We start from the raw sequence: 19,655 nt of genomic DNA on the forward strand, positions 1-19,655 counted from the left end.
ACAGTTTTTTCTTCTAATATTTTATTTTGTTTAATTATTTTTCTTGTAATAAGAAAATGAAAACCCATCAATATAGTGATGGTCTAGTGGTTAAGGTACTGCTATATTAATGTAAAGATGAAAATAAAAGTTTGATATTCAGAAAACGCACTTATTAAGAGAGGGAATCACGAACTCAAAACGAAACTAATCTCATCCTTTAAAAAGGTGTGAGGATACCAAGATAAAAATAAAAATAAAAATAAAAATCTCAAATAAACTTATTTACTCACTTATTAATCAAGTAAATCTAAATTAGTCACAGCAAAAATTAAGCATAAATTTAATAAGATTTAAATGAGCTAAACTTCAGTTTACAATCCTAGAATGAATTATGTAAACATAGTATGAATACAAAATATGATTATAAGTTTGATTACATCAATGCCTTTGAAATTGTGATATTGATGTGTATTTTTTATTTTTAAATATATTAAAATAATATATTTTTATTTTTAACATTAAAATAATTAAAAATATATATTAATTTGAAGCCTTCGAGAAAATAAAAATTCAAGAATGTAGAGGAATGGGGTCGAACCGCATTCTTGATAGTTGGAGGGCTAATGTGAGGTTTGTCCAAACTTATTTATCTGTTAACATCACAAAACTAATAAAAATCGAAACCATGCTTAACAAAAAGCACAACAAAACACACCGTCCTTGCTTCCTTTCTATCTAACCATATTACATTACAGTTACAGTTACAGACCCCTCCCTATCCTCTCTCTCTCTCTCTCTCACTTTCTCTCTCTTTTCTAATCACCATAGACAGGCAGACTTCAGTTTCCTTTACGTTTCTTTATTTTTTCAAATTCCAAAATCCTTTGGAAGAAAACTCACTTGCAATTCAAATGCTTTAAGTAATTCATTTCCAATTCTGTGTTTTTTCTAACAATCTCTCTGTTTGGGGAGAGGCTTAACACAATGGGTATCTGCACCTCTAAACCCTCCCCAAACTCCACTCTCTCTTCTCCCATCGCTATCCAAGCTAAGGACAACTCTATTCCTACCAAGGACACACCTAGACCGGATCCCAGAACCCCAAATGTTAACGATCAGAACAACACTACCGGCTTAGAATCCGTTAAAAAATCGCCCTTCAATTTTTATAGCCCGAGTCCGGCTCACTACTTCTTTTCTAAGAAGTCTTCGCCAGCGAGATCTCCGGCGGGGAATGCGGCCAGTGCGAACACGACGCCGAAGAGGCTTTTTAAAAGGCCGTTCCCGCCGCCGTCTCCGGCGAAGCATATACGGGCAGTACTTGCGAGGCGGCATGGATCCGTGAAGCCGAACGAGGCGACGATACCGGAAGGAGGCGAGGCGGAGGCGGCAGGGTTAGTTAAGAGCTTTGGATTCTCTAAGCATTTTGGAAATAAGTATGAGCTTGGAGATGAAGTAGGGCGAGGACATTTTGGGTATACTTGTCAAGCCAAGTTTAAAAAAGGTGAACTCAAAGGACAACAAGTTGCTGTTAAAGTAATCCCTAAAGCAAAGGTATTTTTATTATTTTAGTTAATTTGTTGGTGATTTTATGTAATTGAGTGATTTTATGGTTCAAGTTTAGTGTTTTTGGTGTGTTAGATCTGTGGGGATATGTGTGCTGTTACTTTCTTAATTTGTTTCTTTGATGCATGTGGTGTTAGTTTTTTTTTTTAAAGAAAGTTAATAATATATTTGAATTGTGCATTCGCGGTAGATCTTTAGCGTGTGCTGTAATCTTATTGTTGGTTTCTGATTTCTGTTTTTGTATTTAGCATTATGATGAAATGTAGTGTCTTGGGAAGCTAAATTGTTGGGGGGAAATTACTTTGATCAAGATAAACCTGTTGTTAAGTTTCAACTACATGGATAATAGTCTGTCGCTGTGTTAATTTCTAGACCAGCTGGATCCGTCTTGGTTGGTTTATTTTATTTGCTGCTTGATGGTGTTAGATATTTGGCTCTTGCATTTTGCCAATTTGTTTCATTTGCTTATTTTGGTTTTTGTTTTTGTTGTTAGATGACTACAGCAATTGCCATTGAGGATGTGAGAAGGGAGGTTAACATACTGAGAGCATTGAACGGGCATAACAATTTAGTACAGTTTTATGATGCCTATGAAGATCATGATAATGTCTATATAGTAATGGAGTAAGTGCTGATTGTTCTGTGTTTTCTTTTTTCGTATGTTAGATCCTTATTATGGTTATGTTGTGAAAAAGATCGTAATCTTTTGAGTTCATTTTTGTTGATGGTATTCGGCATCTATTTTAATGGGTTGTTGTGATTATCATGCATTTTTCAGGTTATGTGAAGGAGGAGAACTCTTGGATAGAATTCTTGCAAGGTATAAAATAGTAGCTATACCAGTATTTAGTTCATTTTCATCTAATTGATGGACTAAAGAACTGGAATTTAATGGAGTTAGTTGGTCAGCTGCTCACAGCTAATCAAGTGATGCTCTTTTCTTGTAGAGGCGGAAAATATACAGAAGACGATGCAAAGGCTGTCATGATACAGATATTAAATGTTGTAGCATTTTGCCATCTTCAGGGTGTGGTGCACCGTGATCTTAAACCTGAGGTGAGATTCAGTGTTACTAACATGCATAACCAGTTGCATTTTGTCCTGCAGCTTCTGTTGAGCGTCATATTCTGTTACCTTAGGCAGAGTCTCATGCCTGGGCATTTTGAAAGATTATTCCTTTCCAATTCTTCAAATTGTTCATTCATTAGCTTTTAGTTAGGATCAATTGTGCTATTTGAGGCAGAGTATGAAACTGGAGCACCTGAATCTGCCTGCATAATAAAGACCAGTGCGACTTCTAAGGAGTCCTTGTTGTTTTCCCTTTTTGAGCTATGAGTGGAATATAAGTGCGTGCCCCTTGCGAGATATCTTTTTGTAATTTTATAGGCATCAAAAAGTTCTTCCTGTTTGGTATCACATGCATCTAGGTTTAGTTTGACCTGAATGCAACTTCATGAAAATGACCAGGAAGAAGGAAGAACATGTGATAACTTGTACTCTCTTTTGCTAAGATTTTTGATTTTAGAGATTTTACTGGAATTAAAAGTGAAAAAACTGAGACAAAAAGAAGAAGAAGACAACAACAACCTTTAAGTTTGGCGGTCTTTTTTGCTAATTTATTGGTCAACAATTGTTCGTTGAAAACTGACTACTTATTTGCTTACTGCGTGCATAGTTGCATTTTGTTATTCATGCATTCTTATCTAAGTGTAGCTGATTGCTGTATCAGAATTTCTTGTTCACATCGAAGGATGAGGACTCCCAGTTGAAGGCCATAGATTTTGGTTTGTCAGATTTTGTAAAGCCAGGTTTGCACTTGCTCTTTATTCTGAGATGTAGTTGGCTGCTTTGTTTTCAATAGCTCCATGAATTCACTAGTGGTTTCTAAAATATATCTCTTTTTACAGATGAAAGGTTGAATGACATTGTTGGTAGTGCATACTATGTAGCACCTGAAGTTCTACATAGATCTTATGGTACAGAGGCTGATGTCTGGAGTATTGGTGTGATTGCATATATTTTGTTGTGTGGAAGCCGTCCATTTTGGGCCAGAACTGAATCTGGGATCTTTCGTGCTGTTCTAAAAGCTGATCCAAGTTTTGATGAGACCCCTTGGCCTTCACTTTCTCCCGAGGCAAAAGACTTTGTCAAGCGCCTATTGAATAAAGACCCACGAAAAAGATTGACTGCTGCCCAGGCACTAAGTAAATGCCTTGACCACTGTTCAAACGCTACCTGCTGGCTTTCTTGAATCTGAATTGATATTTGCTATTATTTGTTGCAGGCCATCCTTGGATTAAAAGTTCTAATGAGGTTAAAGTGCCTCTGGATATACACATACTCAAACTCATGAAGGCTTATATGCGCTCATCATCTCTTCGGAAAGCTGCTTTAAGGGTTTGTAATGCAATTTACCAATGAGATTGTTTTGTAATGTGCTTTGATGCTGCCTACTTGAGTGTGAAGTGCAACTTTTCATTTAAAGCTCCTTTCAACTTATGTCATTATTTTTCCTATGTTGCTTCCATGTGCTTATGTTGAGTGGTTGTGAAGGTGTCACTATGGGTTAATAGTTAATACAGACAATATCATCCTTACTGGATCATTCATGCATAGATGTTTAGATCATATTTTATTTTGAAAGTGTATACATGGCTAGAGCCAGAAATGCTAGCCAGAACTTGTTTGGTACACCTCAATTTTGCTATTCTCTAGCTTTTAATGTTGATTGTAGTTTATGGATCACAAGTAACTGTAACTCTAAAGATATGCCCAGCTTAGCACTGGCTGATTAATGATTCTAATGGGCTCCAGAAATGCAGTTTATGGATTACAAGGTTGTCATTGAACAGCCATGTAATAATTCTTACAAGTGGTTATTATCAAGCAATTTGGGGCTATCGTTAAGCAAATTACTTGGGAGTTTTTTGTGTAGCCCCAACCTTTGATGATTACGCTCTTACGATTTTGTACTGAACTTTTTGTTGGCATTTTGGCAGGCTCTATCTAAAACGTTGACTGTGGATGAGCTATTTTATCTGAAGGAGCAGTTTGTGCTCTTAGAACCAAACAAAAATGGCACTATAAGCTTAGAAAATATTAAAACGGTTGGTTGCTTTTTGAGTGCTTTAATTTTTATTACTTGTTAGCTAATTTGTCGTTAGTTATGCTAATACTTTTTTTAATGGTCAGACCTTGATGAAAAATTTTACAGACGCCATGAAGGAGTCACGGATTCCTGATTTTCTAGCATCTGTAGGTGTTTCAATTGTGGGAGCTATTTAGATTGTCATTTGTGGTTTTGCAGTTTCTAATCTTCAATTCCAACTGGTGCTTGTTTTTGTTGGTTACAGCTAAATGCACTTCAATACAGAAGGATGGATTTTGAGGAATTTTCCGCAGCTGCATTAAGTGTCCATCAGCTAGAGGCCCTTGATAGATGGGAGCAACATGCCCGTTGTGCCTATGAACTGTTTGAGAAGGATGGGAACAGGGCCATTGTCATTGAGGAGCTGGCATCAGTATGTTGCTCTCTTATCTCCGACCCTACAAAGAATTCTTTGCACATAGGCTTCTTGTCAGTTATTTACTTTACCTGCTCAAATTCTGCATCGTAGATGTGGTTTTAACTGTTCCAGTGGTCCATACATCTTAGAAACAACTTTTCAGTTCTTTAAATGAATTATTGGCAAACTGGTTGTGGTTGACTTTTTGGTCTAATCATAATGCATGTTATGCCACTGTTTGTGTGTGTGTTAAACTTGTATTGCTGAAGCATTAAGGCATGAATATGGTAAGTCAAAAGGCAGAGACTAATCAATCTCATTTTTCAGGAACTCGGCCTTGGCCCTTCTGTTCCTGTTCATGCTGTTCTACATGATTGGATCCGGCACACTGATGGAAAGTTGAGTTTCCTTGGATTTGTCAAATTGTTGCATGGTGCATCTAGCAGGACTCTTGCGAAACCTCAATAGAAGTTTTGAAGCTGATTTTAGACGCTCCAAGATATGGCTGCTGCCAATAAAAGAAAATGGGTGAGAGGCACCGAAATCCCAACCCCAGGTCTGATACACAGGTATATTTGCCTCCAATTTATGGGAGAAGAAAAGAAGTTTAGACCAATTTAATTTTTGTGGCGCAACCTTGTATAATACTTTTAGAATTGTGATGCTTGTGATACTTTAGGCAAATGTAGCATGGGCATTCACAGTTTCCACTGTAAAGCTGTAGTCAAGTAAGTGTTTAGTTGCAGGTGAGAATATTTATTAAACTGGTTAGGAGAAATTGATGTTCTGACATATTGGACTGGTCCTTGTGTCCATGATTGAAATGTATCATTTCTACGTTTATGCTTTCTAGTCAAAAGTTAATTCTGCAAAGCATTGCTTTGCCAACATCAATGTTTAATGGAAAGTTTCTGTTTCTGTTTTGTTTTATTTTTCTCTCCTGGGATATAATGGTAAATGTGTTAAGAATCTGCTAATCACATTATAGTTCAACTAACACTAATCCATAAAAAATGTATTAAGAATCCATTGCGACTCCATTCTTGTCAAATGTATGTTGCTTCATTCTTCTCAAATGTCTGGATGTCTTTCGTTTTTTCTTTTGCTAGTAAGATTTGTTAAGTCATGTCATGGGTGTAACATTCAGTATTATTAAACTTGGCCAGTGAGTTAACCCGATAATTTGTTAACTCGTGATCTCATTTGAGCCTAGTTTAATGTTAAACTTAGTAGTAGTTGATCCGGTTAAATTTATCAACTTGTTGAATTGATTTAGTCAAAATTTGGGACATATTATTAGACTTATTTGTGTAATATATTATGATATTTTTTTCAAAATGCATCATTTTAACTTCTTTTTAAATAAAAAATCTTAAATTGGGGTTATCTTGTAGAAATGTTTTCTTCGTTTTCAATCATTGTATTGTGACCCCATTTAATTACTCATATGAATAATTATTTTCTTATCTCCCATTCCTTTATATAAAAAATTTTTTTCTTGTTCAAGACAGTTTAAAACTTTCGTTATACATGATGATTTTTTGGTAAGTAAAATTTTCATATATAATTCAAAGTACAGTTATCCATGATGCTCCAATTATCTTCTTTTACAAGGGCCATGGTTTAAATGAAAAAAGAAACAAAAAGAAAAGGAAATTAATAAAAAATATTTTAAAAAAGAGAGCAAAATCTGATGCAAAACACAAGGCTTTGAATCAATCTATAAGCGATGATATCACAGTACCGTCGTAGATTGTTATCTATGTTTTTTTTTTTTAAAATGAAAATAAAAACAAGAAAAAAAATCACAGATGATATCTTAAAGGAGAAGAAAAAACAATCAGTGTGCTCTCCTGCTCGGCCGGCCGTTCGTTGGAGCAACGTGTTGTTTAATTATGCAACTGTCATTCTTTTCAAAAAAAGCTTACAACTCCCACAATTCAAACGTCATTGCGGCAAGGAATATTTCTTAGACATGGCGCCCGGAAGGGACAGGAAGCGCAAACGCCATGTGTTTGTCCAAGTTCATCGTTTATTATAAATTGTAGAGGCATGTATTGTTTCTTTGATTGATCGATTGTGTTTGTGCTTGTAGCTGCCATGGAGGGTAATTTGAAGTCTTGTTAATTGAATCAGGTGATGTTTATGCAGAAAGGTTATTCAAATTACCCTTTTGTCTCATTTCTGGTTGTGCTATATGATCTTCCTTTATGATCTTTAAGTTTGGATTGTGATTTTTCTATTGCTTTGTTGATCAGGGTTTTGGTATTAATTAGATTTAAGAAAGTGACAAGGCACTGGAAGATTCTCGGGAGGAGAGCTGTAGCGGGAAGGCTAGTTAAGGAAAGCTATGGTTCTGCCAAACAGCAACATACATTTATAGTAGTAAGACTCTGTTTTCAGGTGAAAATCTTAAGTTGATTTGGGTTCTGAATGACCTCTGTCTGGGTGCCCTAGGGTTCTATATCTCCAGTAATAATCAAATATTTTTTAACTGAAGAGATTATCAAATATCGGTCTACCTCTATGGGCACATGATAGTATCCTTCTTGGCTATATTTATTGGTTTTCATTGTGAAGTTTAGCTTAGTTTATGGTGATTTACCTTTTTGATTGGTTATTGTGTGTACTAGGTTGAAGTACTGTGGAGCAAGGGGGTTAAGAAATTGCCTCCGCTTCCTCCTCTGCCTGTGAAAGGCCGGAATCTCTCAAAATGAGAACTTTCAGACAAGTAGGTGGGCATATGATAAAACAAGAAGTTTCTCTAGTATTGACTTTCTAATATGCTGTATTCTTATTTTATTTCTTGTCCACTTCATGTATAGTGTTGGAATGGTGTAGCAGAAAGACATAAAGTGCTTGCTGAAAAGCACAAACGAGGTGAAGCAACAAGACGTCCGAGAACAATGAAGAAATCTAAGATGACATGGTCTGAAAATGGAGGTATGCTTAGGGTTTGTGTTTGGGGTTTTCTTTTTCTAAAGCATTAACCTAACTTGTCACATTTCTTCCACGATGTTGACATATGCAAAGTGTCGTAATCCTTCCCATCATAGAAGAACACATCAAACGAGAAAGACAGCCAAACTAGAAAAGAGGAAGCATGTTGATGAACATAGAAGAGACCTTTTAGCCATGTAAAACATTTAATGATCATCACCAGCATGCCCTGGCACAATTGGGTTTCAATAGAAATATGAGCTTACACGGATCTAAAACTTCTTGGAATCATAAAAATTGCAGAAACATCAATGTGGATTTGGGCCTAACTCTTCAGGCATATGGCATTTACTACCAAAGATCCTTGCACATCACAAATAGAACTGCATCAAAGGAGTGTGGCATTCCATTCCTCTTGATATGACACGGGCTCCTCTTCAAGTGTGATGACAATACCTCCTTGAAGGCCCTATCAGCGTACAACTGCGATGCCTGCACAATGTCAGGGGCTTATTCAAAACAGTGGAACCAATTATGGCCATGCAAATCCTAGCTACAACTTCGAAGGAAGTAATTTGAGCCACATACCAGAAATGATTAACATTGACAGACCATTACACCGAATTCCTCAAAGAATGGAGACATAGGGACCATCATCGTTGAGATGTCATATCTGGGATATGAAAGATGGGTTCTTTCCTGTCATCCAAACGATGCTGATAAAGAGTAGCAAGGTGCCTTGCAACCAATTGATGCCCTAATTTGGCTGTAAGTAATCCAGTTATTACTCCAGTTGGTGATTTTCTCTCTTGGTTGATCCTCCTTATAAATCATATATGAGATGCTTCAATCGTATTCATCCGTCAAGGGCGCACCAGGTTAGGAGAAGGACATGAAAGCAGTAGCCTCTCAAATTGGATTTTATTGATCATGTATCAATGATATATGCAATGATTGCGATGCGACATGGATGGTGAGAAGCGAACAGCCACAATTGTATTGATGGTTTGACCAATTCTCATGCAAAAACAAAAGCATAGTCCTTTCCCGCAAATTGCAAGACCTATCTACAAGATTGCTTCCATCTTGCATTCATGTTCTCTCTGAATTCCGAGCCTGGAAATTAGTGCCAGCAATGCTTGTTAACCATGACCCTTCTGCATAAACATTTTGTTCTCATGTTGGTAACATCATCTTGTTAAATGAACACATTTCCTTTCTATATGCTTTATTATTGAAGACATTAACCGCATTTACAAGAATTACTAGATACTAAATTCCATTTCATCTTAATGGGACTGGGCATTCTAGAGCTTCCAAATCTTTTTGGTTGGTCTTGGAAGTTTAGCCCAAGAATTCGCCAGGGAAATTCTTACATTTTAAGCTTTATCGAATGTTTATTCATCTAGAGTCATGGTTGTCCTCGCTGGCTGGAATTGATGCACTATAGTGTGCTTGATAGAGATTATTGAGAGAATTCAACCAGTTTATCTAGATCTTCATTCTTGGTTTTGCAATTGCTGTTGACGGACATTATGCTTGTGAACGTTTTATACAGGACAAGAAAGAGACTCTCGTTTAAGAATTAAACTAGGTCCGGGTAGCGATACGCTGCCGGTAGGATCCAAACCCATTTACCGCATAAAAAAAATGTGAGCATTATTATTATTATTATTATTTGCATGCGATAAAATATTTGAAATGAGGAAAAACTTGATAAATATATTAGATAAAATTAAGTGAGTGTCATATGTGTGAAAAAAAAGTTGGTGCGATATGTTCAACGTATTGGGCCACAAGCAAATTGGTTATCCTGTTTAAATTGTGATCTAGTTAAAAAAAAAGAAAAGTAACCCTTACTTAACCCTAGGTCAAATATGAAACAATAAACTATCAAAGGATTAAATTGCAAAAACATAAAAATAAATAATCTATGAAGTAAAATGAAAAGATGGTGACACATTGTATTAACTCGTGCTAACTTGCAAGATCGACGATCTAGGTAATGGATATGGCCACAATAAGTTAGCCAGGTTGGAAAATCTATCTCATTCCTTTTCCTTCTCTAATTCTTCTCCCAGTTAAGTCTTGACTGGGTGTCAATTGACCTTGTGTTCGATTAAAGAATGATGATGAAATTTAAGAAATAAATAAATGTTAAAAAATAAAGCTTAAATGCTGAATGATGAAATAAAAAAATAACTTAAAAAAATAAAACACGAGTGAATCACCTAGACCAAGATTAATCATCCAAACTTGCAACCCTTCTAAGATCGTAAAAAAGATCTCAATTAAAAAAAATGCCAAAACAAAAAGAATTGCAACAAAAAATTAAAATAACGACCAAAGCACATTGGAGAAAAATTGAAGAAGGATGACATTGTAAAAAAACTTTAATTCTCAAAATCATCTAAAACAAAACTAATAGTAATTAAAAAAATGATGATAAAATATGACAGATAAAAAATTAAAAGATGAAAATAAAAAGTAAATAAATGTTGAAGGATGAAATGAGAAAATTTAACTTAAAAAAACCAAGCATGAATATCCTAAACTTGGGTTACTTCTCCAAACTCGTAACATGTAAAATCCTAGATCTTGATTCAATCATGAAGCTTAATTTTCAACAAATTTAATGTTGAAGGATGACATCATAAAAAAAGATCAAGTTAAAAAAATGTTCCAAAGAAAAAAGAAATTGCAAGAAAAAAAAAGAATGAGGATTAAATCATTTAGAAAAGACAATTGAAATAGGATGAAATCATAAAAAACCTTAAATTCAAAAAATTATTTAAAATTAAAAAAAAATTGAGACCAAATCTGATAAATAAAAAATTAATGAAGATGAAACTGCAAAAAATCATAATTATAAAATCCATTAGAAAAAAACTAGTAATTAATAGAACATGGATCAAATATGAAGAAAAAACAAATTGAAATGATAGTTTGAAATTTTAGAGTGCCACACATAGAAATTAAGGTGGAGAAAGAGAGAGAGAGAGAGAGGAAGGAAGGGGTCGCCAAGATAAACCTAACCACATTAAGGATGCTTGTTAGTGATCATCGGACATGGTTGGATGCGTCGCTCAAAAGCAGAATCCTTCATAATGTGCTAACACATGTTATCCACGCATCAAAACTTTTTTCTTGTTTTCTTTTATATTTTATATTTATTAAAAGATAAAATTTCCCCTAAGCAAACATAGATATAAAAAAGGAGTTAGAGTGAAAAGACAAATTAGCCCTTATCTGACAACTTATCATTTTATGCTTTATCTCTTCACTAAATTTGAAAAAACTTACACGAAAATGATCACCTAACATCTTACTACACCTCTGTATAGTTCGTTTTGGCTGATTGACACTACAACGAAAGTGACACCAACCCAAAAAGGCTAACTCAAGCCACCTTTAACTACTAAAATTAACAGTTCATGATACATACTTAGAGCCAACGGTTGGGTTCCGTCGAGGCTGAATTAAGGGCTAATATTTTGCATCATTAAAGAACAATGCCCCTCTTCCACCTCCTATAAATAAAGGTGGATTTCATGGTCTGGGCAGGGAGAAACTCGGGATGCAAAGTTGACAAAAAACTAGCATTCCTCCCTAATTTTCTTCTTTTTTGTCTTCAATTCTCTCTCTTCTCTCTTTCTCCACCATGATCTCATCCATTCCAACCTTACCCACGCCATGACCAAAAGTGACCCAACATTTTCCACCAATCCATACTCTTACCAGCAACAAGGATAATTGTCATGAACTTCTGCTTTTCCACCGTAAACTTCTTTTCCTTTTTGCATCATCCACCACCTCCACCAACCTTACCTCAGCCTCCTGGCCAGACCATTAGCAACACTCCCCATGCCAGGTAACCCTTCCCCCTTCTCCTCGTCCTTCTTCTTTTCCCCTGCCATCATCGATCTTGTATGGGGAATAAGAATTTGTTCTGGTTAAGAGAGGAGAAAGAAAGGTCGCCGAATTCAATTTCGGTAAAACAAAGTTTCAATACCTCAATATTTTTCAATTTAATTTTGGTATAAAATTTAATTTCTATTATTTTTTAGTCATTGGTTGAGAGAGGAGAAAAGGAGGTCATTAGATTGCGGCGATGGATAGAGAAAAACATCGTTAACACCAATTTAGGCCACTAAAACAGATTATAATTATGTCAAATAATTCTATTTGATGAGGAGAGTTTATATTAGGTGTTTTGTACCTTTAAATTTCATGAAAAAAATATCTAAGCTCAAGTTAATTTTTAGATTTTGGTTGATTTTGATTGAGGCCATAGATATGTTTATCACGGTTCCTACGGTATTTTATATTTGTTTTGGGTCAAAATGTCAACCCAAATCACACGGATAACATACCATTCACCTCAGTTGCAAAAAAAAAAAAAAAACATTTAGGGTTCAATCACGCAGGCCCTAACATAATGAGCCAGGTGGATTGGCCGAGCTTAGCTTGTCAGGCTCAACAGTGCCCTAACCTTTGCTTCTTTTATTTTCTATTTTTTTTAAATGAATGATTTTTTTATGGTTTTCTCTCTAAATGTTTTTAATTTATATTTAAATTAATACCTATTTTGTCTTTTATTTTGTTTGGAGAGCTTATTTTAAATGTTGATTATTTTTTTAGTTATGTTTTTTAAATTTCAAGAGTTTTTCTAATTCATCTATAAATTTTTTATCATTTAATGAATGAAATTTATTTTTTTAAATAAAAAATTATTTTCAGGTGATATTTCTAAAATGTGTAACCTTACATGTTGCTTTTTTCTCTTTTTATTTTATTCGATCAATTTAATTTGTCTCTATTTCTATTATTGTTTGCTTAAATAAAAACTTATTTTAATAAATAAATTTAGCAAACACAACTGGGTAAATATCTCATATTTCGAGATTAAATATCTTAATCTATACATGTCTCTAAATTTTTCAAGTTTTATTTTTAGGTATCGTTAATGATTATTTATTTATTTATTCATACAAATAGTTCTTGATTTATTTCATTACATGTATGCATCAAATGTATGATTTGAAGTTAGATTTTTTTAACTACAAAAATACATTGAAAAAACCTGCATATATAATTTGTTATAGAAAATAAAAATATTTAACTTACAACGGGGCGCTGATCACATAACTATTAAATAAACTAAATGAAGAAGGTATGTTACCATTGCATTCATTGTGACACCAAATTTAGGCTTATGGACTGTTATAGCATGCTTGATTCAACTCTTTTTTTCTTTTTGTCTTTAAAACAATTATTTGGTTTCTATCACTAATTTTTTTTTTTTTTAAATATTTCATCATTTGCACTATGATCACACTGTGTTAATCCAAATAATTGGTTTTTGTTTGTGTGTTACATCATATTCATGATATAAAAAAAAAAAGTGTAGGCATTAATTGATGCTTAATTTTGCAAAATAAGATTTAATTTTATCAATTTTAAAAAAAATAAAATAGTAAGGATCAAATTTAACACGAAATTAAAAAATAACCTTTTTTTTCTTCTTTATTGTTCATGAGGCACATTGAACTATATTTTGGTTCCTAAAGTTTCTACCTTTTCATTTTGTATTCTAGTGTTTTAAGAGTCTCACATTTCAATCATAAATTTTATTTGTTTTATGTTTCAATCTTTAAAATTTAATAGGAGAGATAGTCGCTAGAAAGTGAAAGATGAAAGAGAAAATGGTTGGTCAGTCATATTTCAGCCATTAAAAAAAGTATGTTAGTGTTCATGGGTTTGACTTGAAGAGCGGGGTTCAATGAAAATGTTGTTTTTTCTTTGAACATATTGTAAAAATTAAATTGGGGTGTAAAGGTTTTTTTCTTCGGTTAGATTTTAATTTCAATGAGTGATTGTAGGTTTTTTTTTGGAGGGTAGAAATGAATAGTTTCTAAAATATTTTAAATGTAATTTTTTAAATGAAAACAAGTTGAAAATTGAGTTAGTGAAGTAAAAAAACTCGAACACTAACTTTTGATCATCATAAGTGGCTAGAAAGTTAATTTGGAAATGACACTTCATGAACTATTTAAAAAAAAACTTGAGGGAACATCATGCGGATGGCTGGTTGGCCTTGTTTTAGATGTCCATTATTTTTTTCAAGTTTTTAACAAAATAATTTTTTAAATGATTTTTAAAAAATAATATTGTCCAATTACACCATTATTTTTAAAAAGATTATGAATTTTTTATAATAATATTATAGATTGCTTTATGAATAATTATGCATTAACCTAATATGTAGAGTTTTTAAAAATAATTTGCTCATTAATATTTAATGGTAATAACTATCTTTTTTTATATAATTTTCTCTAACTTATTGTTCTTAATATTTTTCATATAAGTGTGCAAAAATAATCAATTCAAGTTTTTTTTTCTTTTTAATTGAAATTTAATTTTATTATTATATAATAACTTTTTACTTAAAAAACAGTACTTTTCATTAAAAAAATATTTTTTAATCAAAATGAAAAATAAATTCATGAATAAAAAATTAGATTTTTATTAAAAATATATCATCTTTCCTTTTAGCTGTACTTATTATAGTTTTTGCGAATATCTTTTTTAATTACTATTGAGTTTTATTCAATGAACTCTATTGCTAATAAAAAAAATTGTTTTGTTCTTAAGAAAATACATGAATAAGAAAAAAAATTACCCCCCAGTGATTTTATTAATTATATTTTTATAATTAGATAATTAAATAAAAAAATAAATTCTAAAAAATTCCTAGAATAGCACGCAACCAATATCACTTGTTTCCATCTCAAAGGAAGAGCATAGAAGACTAGAGAAGAATAGTTTCTAAATAGGGATAATTCCATGAAGGGACAACGTAATAAGAATGTATTTATATGCATTATTAATAATAAGGCCATGGATCTGTAATGGTGAAAAACAAAAGTCCCTTTGTGGAACGAAACTCTGCGTTTGTCTTCTCTTATTGGAACCTTGCTATGTGATTTTGCGTTTGTTTTTCACTATTACAGATCCATGGCCTTATTATTAATAATGCATGTAATTTAGTTTTTACATGTTTTTTAATTAAATTTCATAAAATTTTATTTAGTTTTGTGTTTTAAAAATGCTTTTTAGAAAATTTTAATTTTTTTTTGCTTCAAATTGATATATTTTTAATATTTTTAGATCATTTTAATGCACTAATATCAAAAATAATTTTTAAAAAATAAAAAAAATTATTTTCATGTATTTTCAAATAAAAAATACTTTGAAAAGTAACCACAACCATACTTCCACCAAACATTTTATATATATTTTTTGCTACATATAAATTTCAACTATATTTTTTACTAAATATGTATATCTAAATCCAACAACCATAACTTACTATACTTTTTAAAAATTTATTTTTTTAAAAAATACAACTACAAAAACTACATAAAATAATAAACACGAATTCATGACAACGATATTGTAAGACAATTGCCTGCTAGAAAAGTCAAGCATATTAATTGATAAAACCGTTTGGTAACATGTTTATATTAGGTTTGAAAGTGTGTTTGAGAAGCAAAAGCATTGATTTGATGTTTCTTTTTATACAATAACATATTATATATTGTGTACATTAATACAGATTGTTTTTTACAAGTTTGTTTATTTTTATGTTTTAAAATTTGAAAAATAATAATTTTTTATTTTGAATTAATTTTTTAATTATTTTAATATATTGATATCAAAAATAAATTTTAAAAAATAAAAATATATATTATTTCGATATATTTTTATTAAATAAAAAACATTTAAAAAAAACTATTATCACAATACTAATACTAAACAGAAAAAAACCCCTAAGAATTCGTTCAAGACAACATTTATTTTTTTTAAGAAAATAATATTACAAAAAAATATATAATTGTGTATTTACTTGATGTTATCTAGCTTGGTAATTCTTTTTGTATATAGTAGTATGACCTCTCTGCAACTCTCACCTTCAACGAAGAAGGGGAGGAAAAAGAGAGGACAAGATCAGACAGTAATATGACCTTGCATTAGAACAACTTAACTTATGTCGGCATCGATGTTTTTTCCCCTCTACCTCTCTCGTAAAATAAAAGGGAAAATGAGGGCCCTAACCTGCTTCTAAGTTCAATGCATGGCTCTCTACTTCTATCAATTTCCCAAATCATTGGTATAAGAGAAATTTCAACTTCAATTTTTTTCTTGAGTCATTAACATATAATTTTATCATTAATTTTTCTTTTTTGATGATCAAGTAATTTATCAATTAAACTAGATATTTAGTTTATATGTGACAAATTTAGTCAAGGAATCAAGACAGATAAATATTAATCAGAACCCCAGTTGCATCCTATTAATTTTTCCTTCCTTTGATTAAAAAAAATATATTCAAACTTGAGATGCCTTACACAGTAAGTTTCACACAGGAGGAAAAAAAACAAAAAAAAAACCCTAAACATGAGAAATTCTAGCTCAGGAAGAGAATATTATGATGACAATTAACGGTGAAAGAGGGGCTATATTTTCAATATAAAAAGGGTAGAGAGGCAGCACTCAAAGTTTGAGAGTTCATATTTCACAAGGCAAGAAAGTTCTTCTCGGTGAGGAGACAGACAGAAACAGCTGAGGAAGGAAATTGTATCCCCCATCTTATCATATATAAATATATACCAGATTCTTCCTTCTAAAACCTCTAGCTAGCAAGTTGCTTGTTCAATTCTTGGTGAAATTTATTAACGGCCCGGGGGCTCAAATTCTCACTTCCCAAAACAAGAAGAAAAATCCTCGGAGTTCTGCAAAGATGCGGAGCATGAAAAGCTCCACCTCCAATAAAGGCATCGCAGCCATTGTAGGCGTTGGACCGAAGCTCGGCCGATCCATTGCCCGCAAGTTTGCCCATGAAGGTTACACTGTTGCCATCCTTGCCCGTGACTTAGGTACTTTATCTAGCTCTCTAATTCTCTATCCTTCACTTGTTTTTGCTCCCAAGAAAAAGATAAAGGAAACAAGATCGATTATATATCAACGCTATTTTATAGAAAAAAATTCTATGTCTTGCTAGTAATCAATGATTTTGCTGGATGCTTTTGAAAGTGCAGCAGAATTTCATACTACATATTCCTGCAGTTTAATTAGCTTCCCTGGACAATAATATTTTTTGCTTTTGCTAACAATTAGTTTACTTGTATAGAGATTAGTAAATGATGAAGACCATATACGTTCTACTCTCAATCAATTCATATCTTTTAGCCGTATATAATAAATTGTTTGACATTTGATACATGTAAAAGAAGAATCGAACTTGAAGATGTTGTAGATTATAACTTGTCGGGGATTGAAAGAGAAGGCGAGAAAGAGATTTTTGAGCTAATTAGATAATAGAGTGAGATATGGGTTTTGTAGGGAGGTTATCAAGATTTGCAGATGAGATAGCAAGGGAGGAGAAAGCTCAAGTTTTTGCCATCAGGATAGACTGCTCGGATTCAAGAAGTGTGAGAGAGGCATTTGAGGGTGTTCTTTCACTTGGCTTTGTAGAAGTACTCGTCTACAATGCCTATCAACCAGCAGTCTCTCCACAAACCACCAGCTTCACCAATATTTGCGTCGACTCTTTCGTGAAGTCCCTCGCAATCTCCTCCGTCGGTGCCTTCCTTTGCGCCCAACAGGTATTCCTTTCCCTCAAATTTGCCAAAACCAAAAGCCTATTACCATGAACGTGTTCCATTTTCAAGAATCTTAAGGCTTCTTGTTTCTTCAGTATGTTATGTGGCTTCTGTTAATGCATGGAAATACACAGGTTCTTCCAGGCATGGTAGAAAGAGGGAGAGGGACAATTCTTTTCACCGGCTGTTCAGCTTCTTTAAATGGCATTGCCTGTTTATCTGAACTGTGTAAGAACTCTCTCTTAAGATATCCCGAATTCAATTCTGAAAAGGATTCCACTTTATTCTCTTATATATACATGTTATCTGCTAAGCGTGCAGTGCTTATTTATTTCCCAAAATACAGGTTGTGGAAAGTTTGCCTTGAGAGCTCTATCACAATGTTTAGCCAGGGAGTTTCAGTCTCAAGGTGTGCACGTTGCACATGTTATCATCGATGGTGTGATTGGCCTACCTACACCTAGGTAGGTTTTATCTTCATCCCTTCCTTCCTTTTCCTTTATTAGTATCTATTTTATCTCTCATATTCTCAACAATATAACTGAAGACAGCAAGATTCTAAATTCCTTACTCTACTTTTGTCTCCAAAACACTTTACTTTCATCGATTATTGATTCATTACCAACCATAAAAAGAGAGAGATGAGTTTGATATCTGAATTCCCACTAGATACTTTTTGACCGAAGCAGAATACCATTACACAGTCGAATTACACCTCAATGACAAAATGAGCATGATGGTTGTCCATGTAAAGTGTGAGACAGTCCTATTAATTACTAGTTCATTGTACACAGTAACCACCAAAATTATACATGGATGGATATCCATTCTATGTGGAGCGATAGTTCAAAGTGGTATTCTCCAAATGAACAAACAAAAGCAAAGAAATTTTCATTAAAAACTTGATTTTATGAAAAGGGGTGATATATAAATAGCTGTCAATGAAAAGGGATAATGATGAGCAGTTAATGAAAGAGAAGGAAAATTGGCAATCGTAGGGGACCACCAAGCTCTCAGAGAACGTCAGCTGGGGAACAACAGCAACATGGTATGGCCGGTGGAGGTGGAGAGATGATGATGGACCCAGACTCGCTGGCTCAAACCTACTGGCATTTGCATGTTCAAGGCCGGACTGCTTGGACCCAGGAGATCGACCTCCGTCCCTCTAACTCCATCAACCCCAGATCCTGTTAGTCCCAAGCTACGTAGGTGAACCCGTCTTTCCCTTCCATCATTCACTCACCTTATATCATCACAATCACAATCATGATCTATTTCTATGACAAGCAACGCTTAATTTCTCTCATTATATATGGTTATCATTGTTGTTTTGGGTTCTTGTAGCTCTTATACCCCAGGCTACACTGTTTTATTCCTTGTCCATATGAAAGGTTCATGCATGGTCTCTTTTGAATCCACTTGAAGGACGCACCCACGTTGAGAGCCCCACAGTCTCTCCAAGTGGTCAGAAAAGGAAGGACTGTGTTCTTAAGTTTCAAAGTTTCCGTTTTCTTTTGGGTTTGCAAGAACTTTCATATTAGCACCGTTGGGAATTGAATTGTATCTACATATTTTTCTCTACAAGTGTGATTAAAGGATTGGTTTTGGAGGTTATCAAGCTATATTGATCTGTTTATTTGGTGCTAATATTTTGTTTTTTAGCGTGCAACTAGTTTTAAGACCCCACCTCAAGTTGGGCACGAGAGAAGCAGGAGGGGTACGAACGTTGCATGGATACCTGAATGACCTCGTGTTCTAATTTAGGACACACAAACCTTCATATACTCGATTACGAGCTTCTTTTCTTTTTCCTTCTAGTTCTTTCTCATTTATCCTTATCCATCTTTTTTTTTTTTTTTTCAAATAAAGACATCTTTAATTTAAAATGTATATCAGGAGACCAAGTTTGTTTTTTTAAAACGATTTTAAAAATATAACTTCCAATACAGATCTGGTTTTTTTACTACAATATTTTTTAAAAAATTAACTTTAAAAT

General features: G+C 33.4%; 2 protein-coding genes and 1 long non-coding RNA gene across 14 annotated transcripts; all 3 read left to right on the forward strand.

Moving 5' to 3' along the window:
• Positions 1–702: 702 nt before the first annotated feature.
• Positions 703–5,977, forward strand: LOC118047884 (CDPK-related kinase 5). Its single transcript, XM_035057305.2, has 11 exons — positions 703–1,536; positions 2,042–2,172; positions 2,327–2,368; positions 2,496–2,604; positions 3,278–3,356; positions 3,456–3,752; positions 3,833–3,945; positions 4,548–4,655; positions 4,741–4,803; positions 4,902–5,069; positions 5,382–5,977. Exons 1-11 carry the CDS (start codon positions 967–969, stop codon positions 5,520–5,522), a joined length of 1,821 nt encoding a protein of 606 aa, XP_034913196.1. The 5' UTR covers positions 703–966; the 3' UTR covers positions 5,523–5,977.
• Positions 5,978–6,563: 586 nt separating this feature from the next.
• LOC118047885 (uncharacterized) lies at positions 6,564–9,271 on the forward strand. 9 transcript variants are annotated; one of them, XR_004687393.2, is made up of 5 exons: positions 6,565–7,190; positions 7,313–7,439; positions 7,688–7,789; positions 7,880–7,997; positions 8,088–9,271. It is a non-coding gene; the product is annotated as an uncharacterized lncRNA (long non-coding RNA). The 9 variants fall into 9 exon arrangements; XR_012170370.1 differs by having other exon boundaries at positions 6,568–7,190; positions 7,313–7,457; positions 7,688–7,785; XR_012170371.1 differs by having other exon boundaries at positions 6,569–7,190; positions 7,313–7,457; positions 7,688–7,785; positions 7,880–8,762; positions 8,863–9,271.
• A 7,158-nt stretch (positions 9,272–16,429) lies between these two features.
• LOC118047886 (uncharacterized) lies at positions 16,430–19,271 on the forward strand. 4 transcript variants are annotated; one of them, XM_073410396.1, is made up of 6 exons: positions 16,430–16,933; positions 17,400–17,662; positions 17,794–17,887; positions 18,006–18,123; positions 18,658–18,868; positions 19,051–19,271. In XM_073410396.1, the coding sequence occupies exons 1-5, from the start codon at positions 16,798–16,800 to the stop codon at positions 18,851–18,853; spliced, it is 807 nt and encodes a 268-aa protein (XP_073266497.1). In that variant the 5' UTR covers positions 16,430–16,797; the 3' UTR covers positions 18,854–18,868; positions 19,051–19,271. The 4 variants fall into 4 exon arrangements, with proteins under 4 accessions (XP_073266497.1, XP_073266496.1, XP_034913204.1 ...); XM_073410395.1 differs by having other exon boundaries at positions 18,658–18,864; XM_035057313.2 differs by having other exon boundaries at positions 16,431–16,933; positions 19,004–19,271.
• The last annotated feature ends 384 nt before the right edge of the window (positions 19,272–19,655 follow it).

The sequence above is a fragment of the Populus alba genome, chromosome 7 (assembly GCF_005239225.2).
Source record: "Populus alba chromosome 7, ASM523922v2, whole genome shotgun sequence".
In the NCBI taxonomy this organism is placed as follows: Eukaryota; Viridiplantae; Streptophyta; class Magnoliopsida; order Malpighiales; family Salicaceae; genus Populus; species Populus alba.

Coding starts and splice junctions, on each gene's coding strand:
- LOC118047884 (XM_035057305.2), top strand. CDS start 967: ATGGGTATCTGCACCTCTAAACCCTCCCCAAACTCCACTCTCTCTTCT. Junction 3,357..3,455: donor GTCAGATTTTGTAAAGCCAG/GTTTGCACTTGC, acceptor CTCTTTTTACAG/ATGAAAGGTTGAATGACATT. Junction 3,946..4,547: donor TTCGGAAAGCTGCTTTAAGG/GTTTGTAATGCA, acceptor GCATTTTGGCAG/GCTCTATCTAAAACGTTGAC.
- LOC118047886 (XM_073410396.1), top strand. CDS start 16,798: ATGCGGAGCATGAAAAGCTCCACCTCCAATAAAGGCATCGCAGCCATT. Junction 16,934..17,399: donor CATCCTTGCCCGTGACTTAG/GTACTTTATCTA, acceptor TGGGTTTTGTAG/GGAGGTTATCAAGATTTGCA. Junction 17,888..18,005: donor TGCCTGTTTATCTGAACTGT/GTAAGAACTCTC, acceptor CCCAAAATACAG/GTTGTGGAAAGTTTGCCTTG.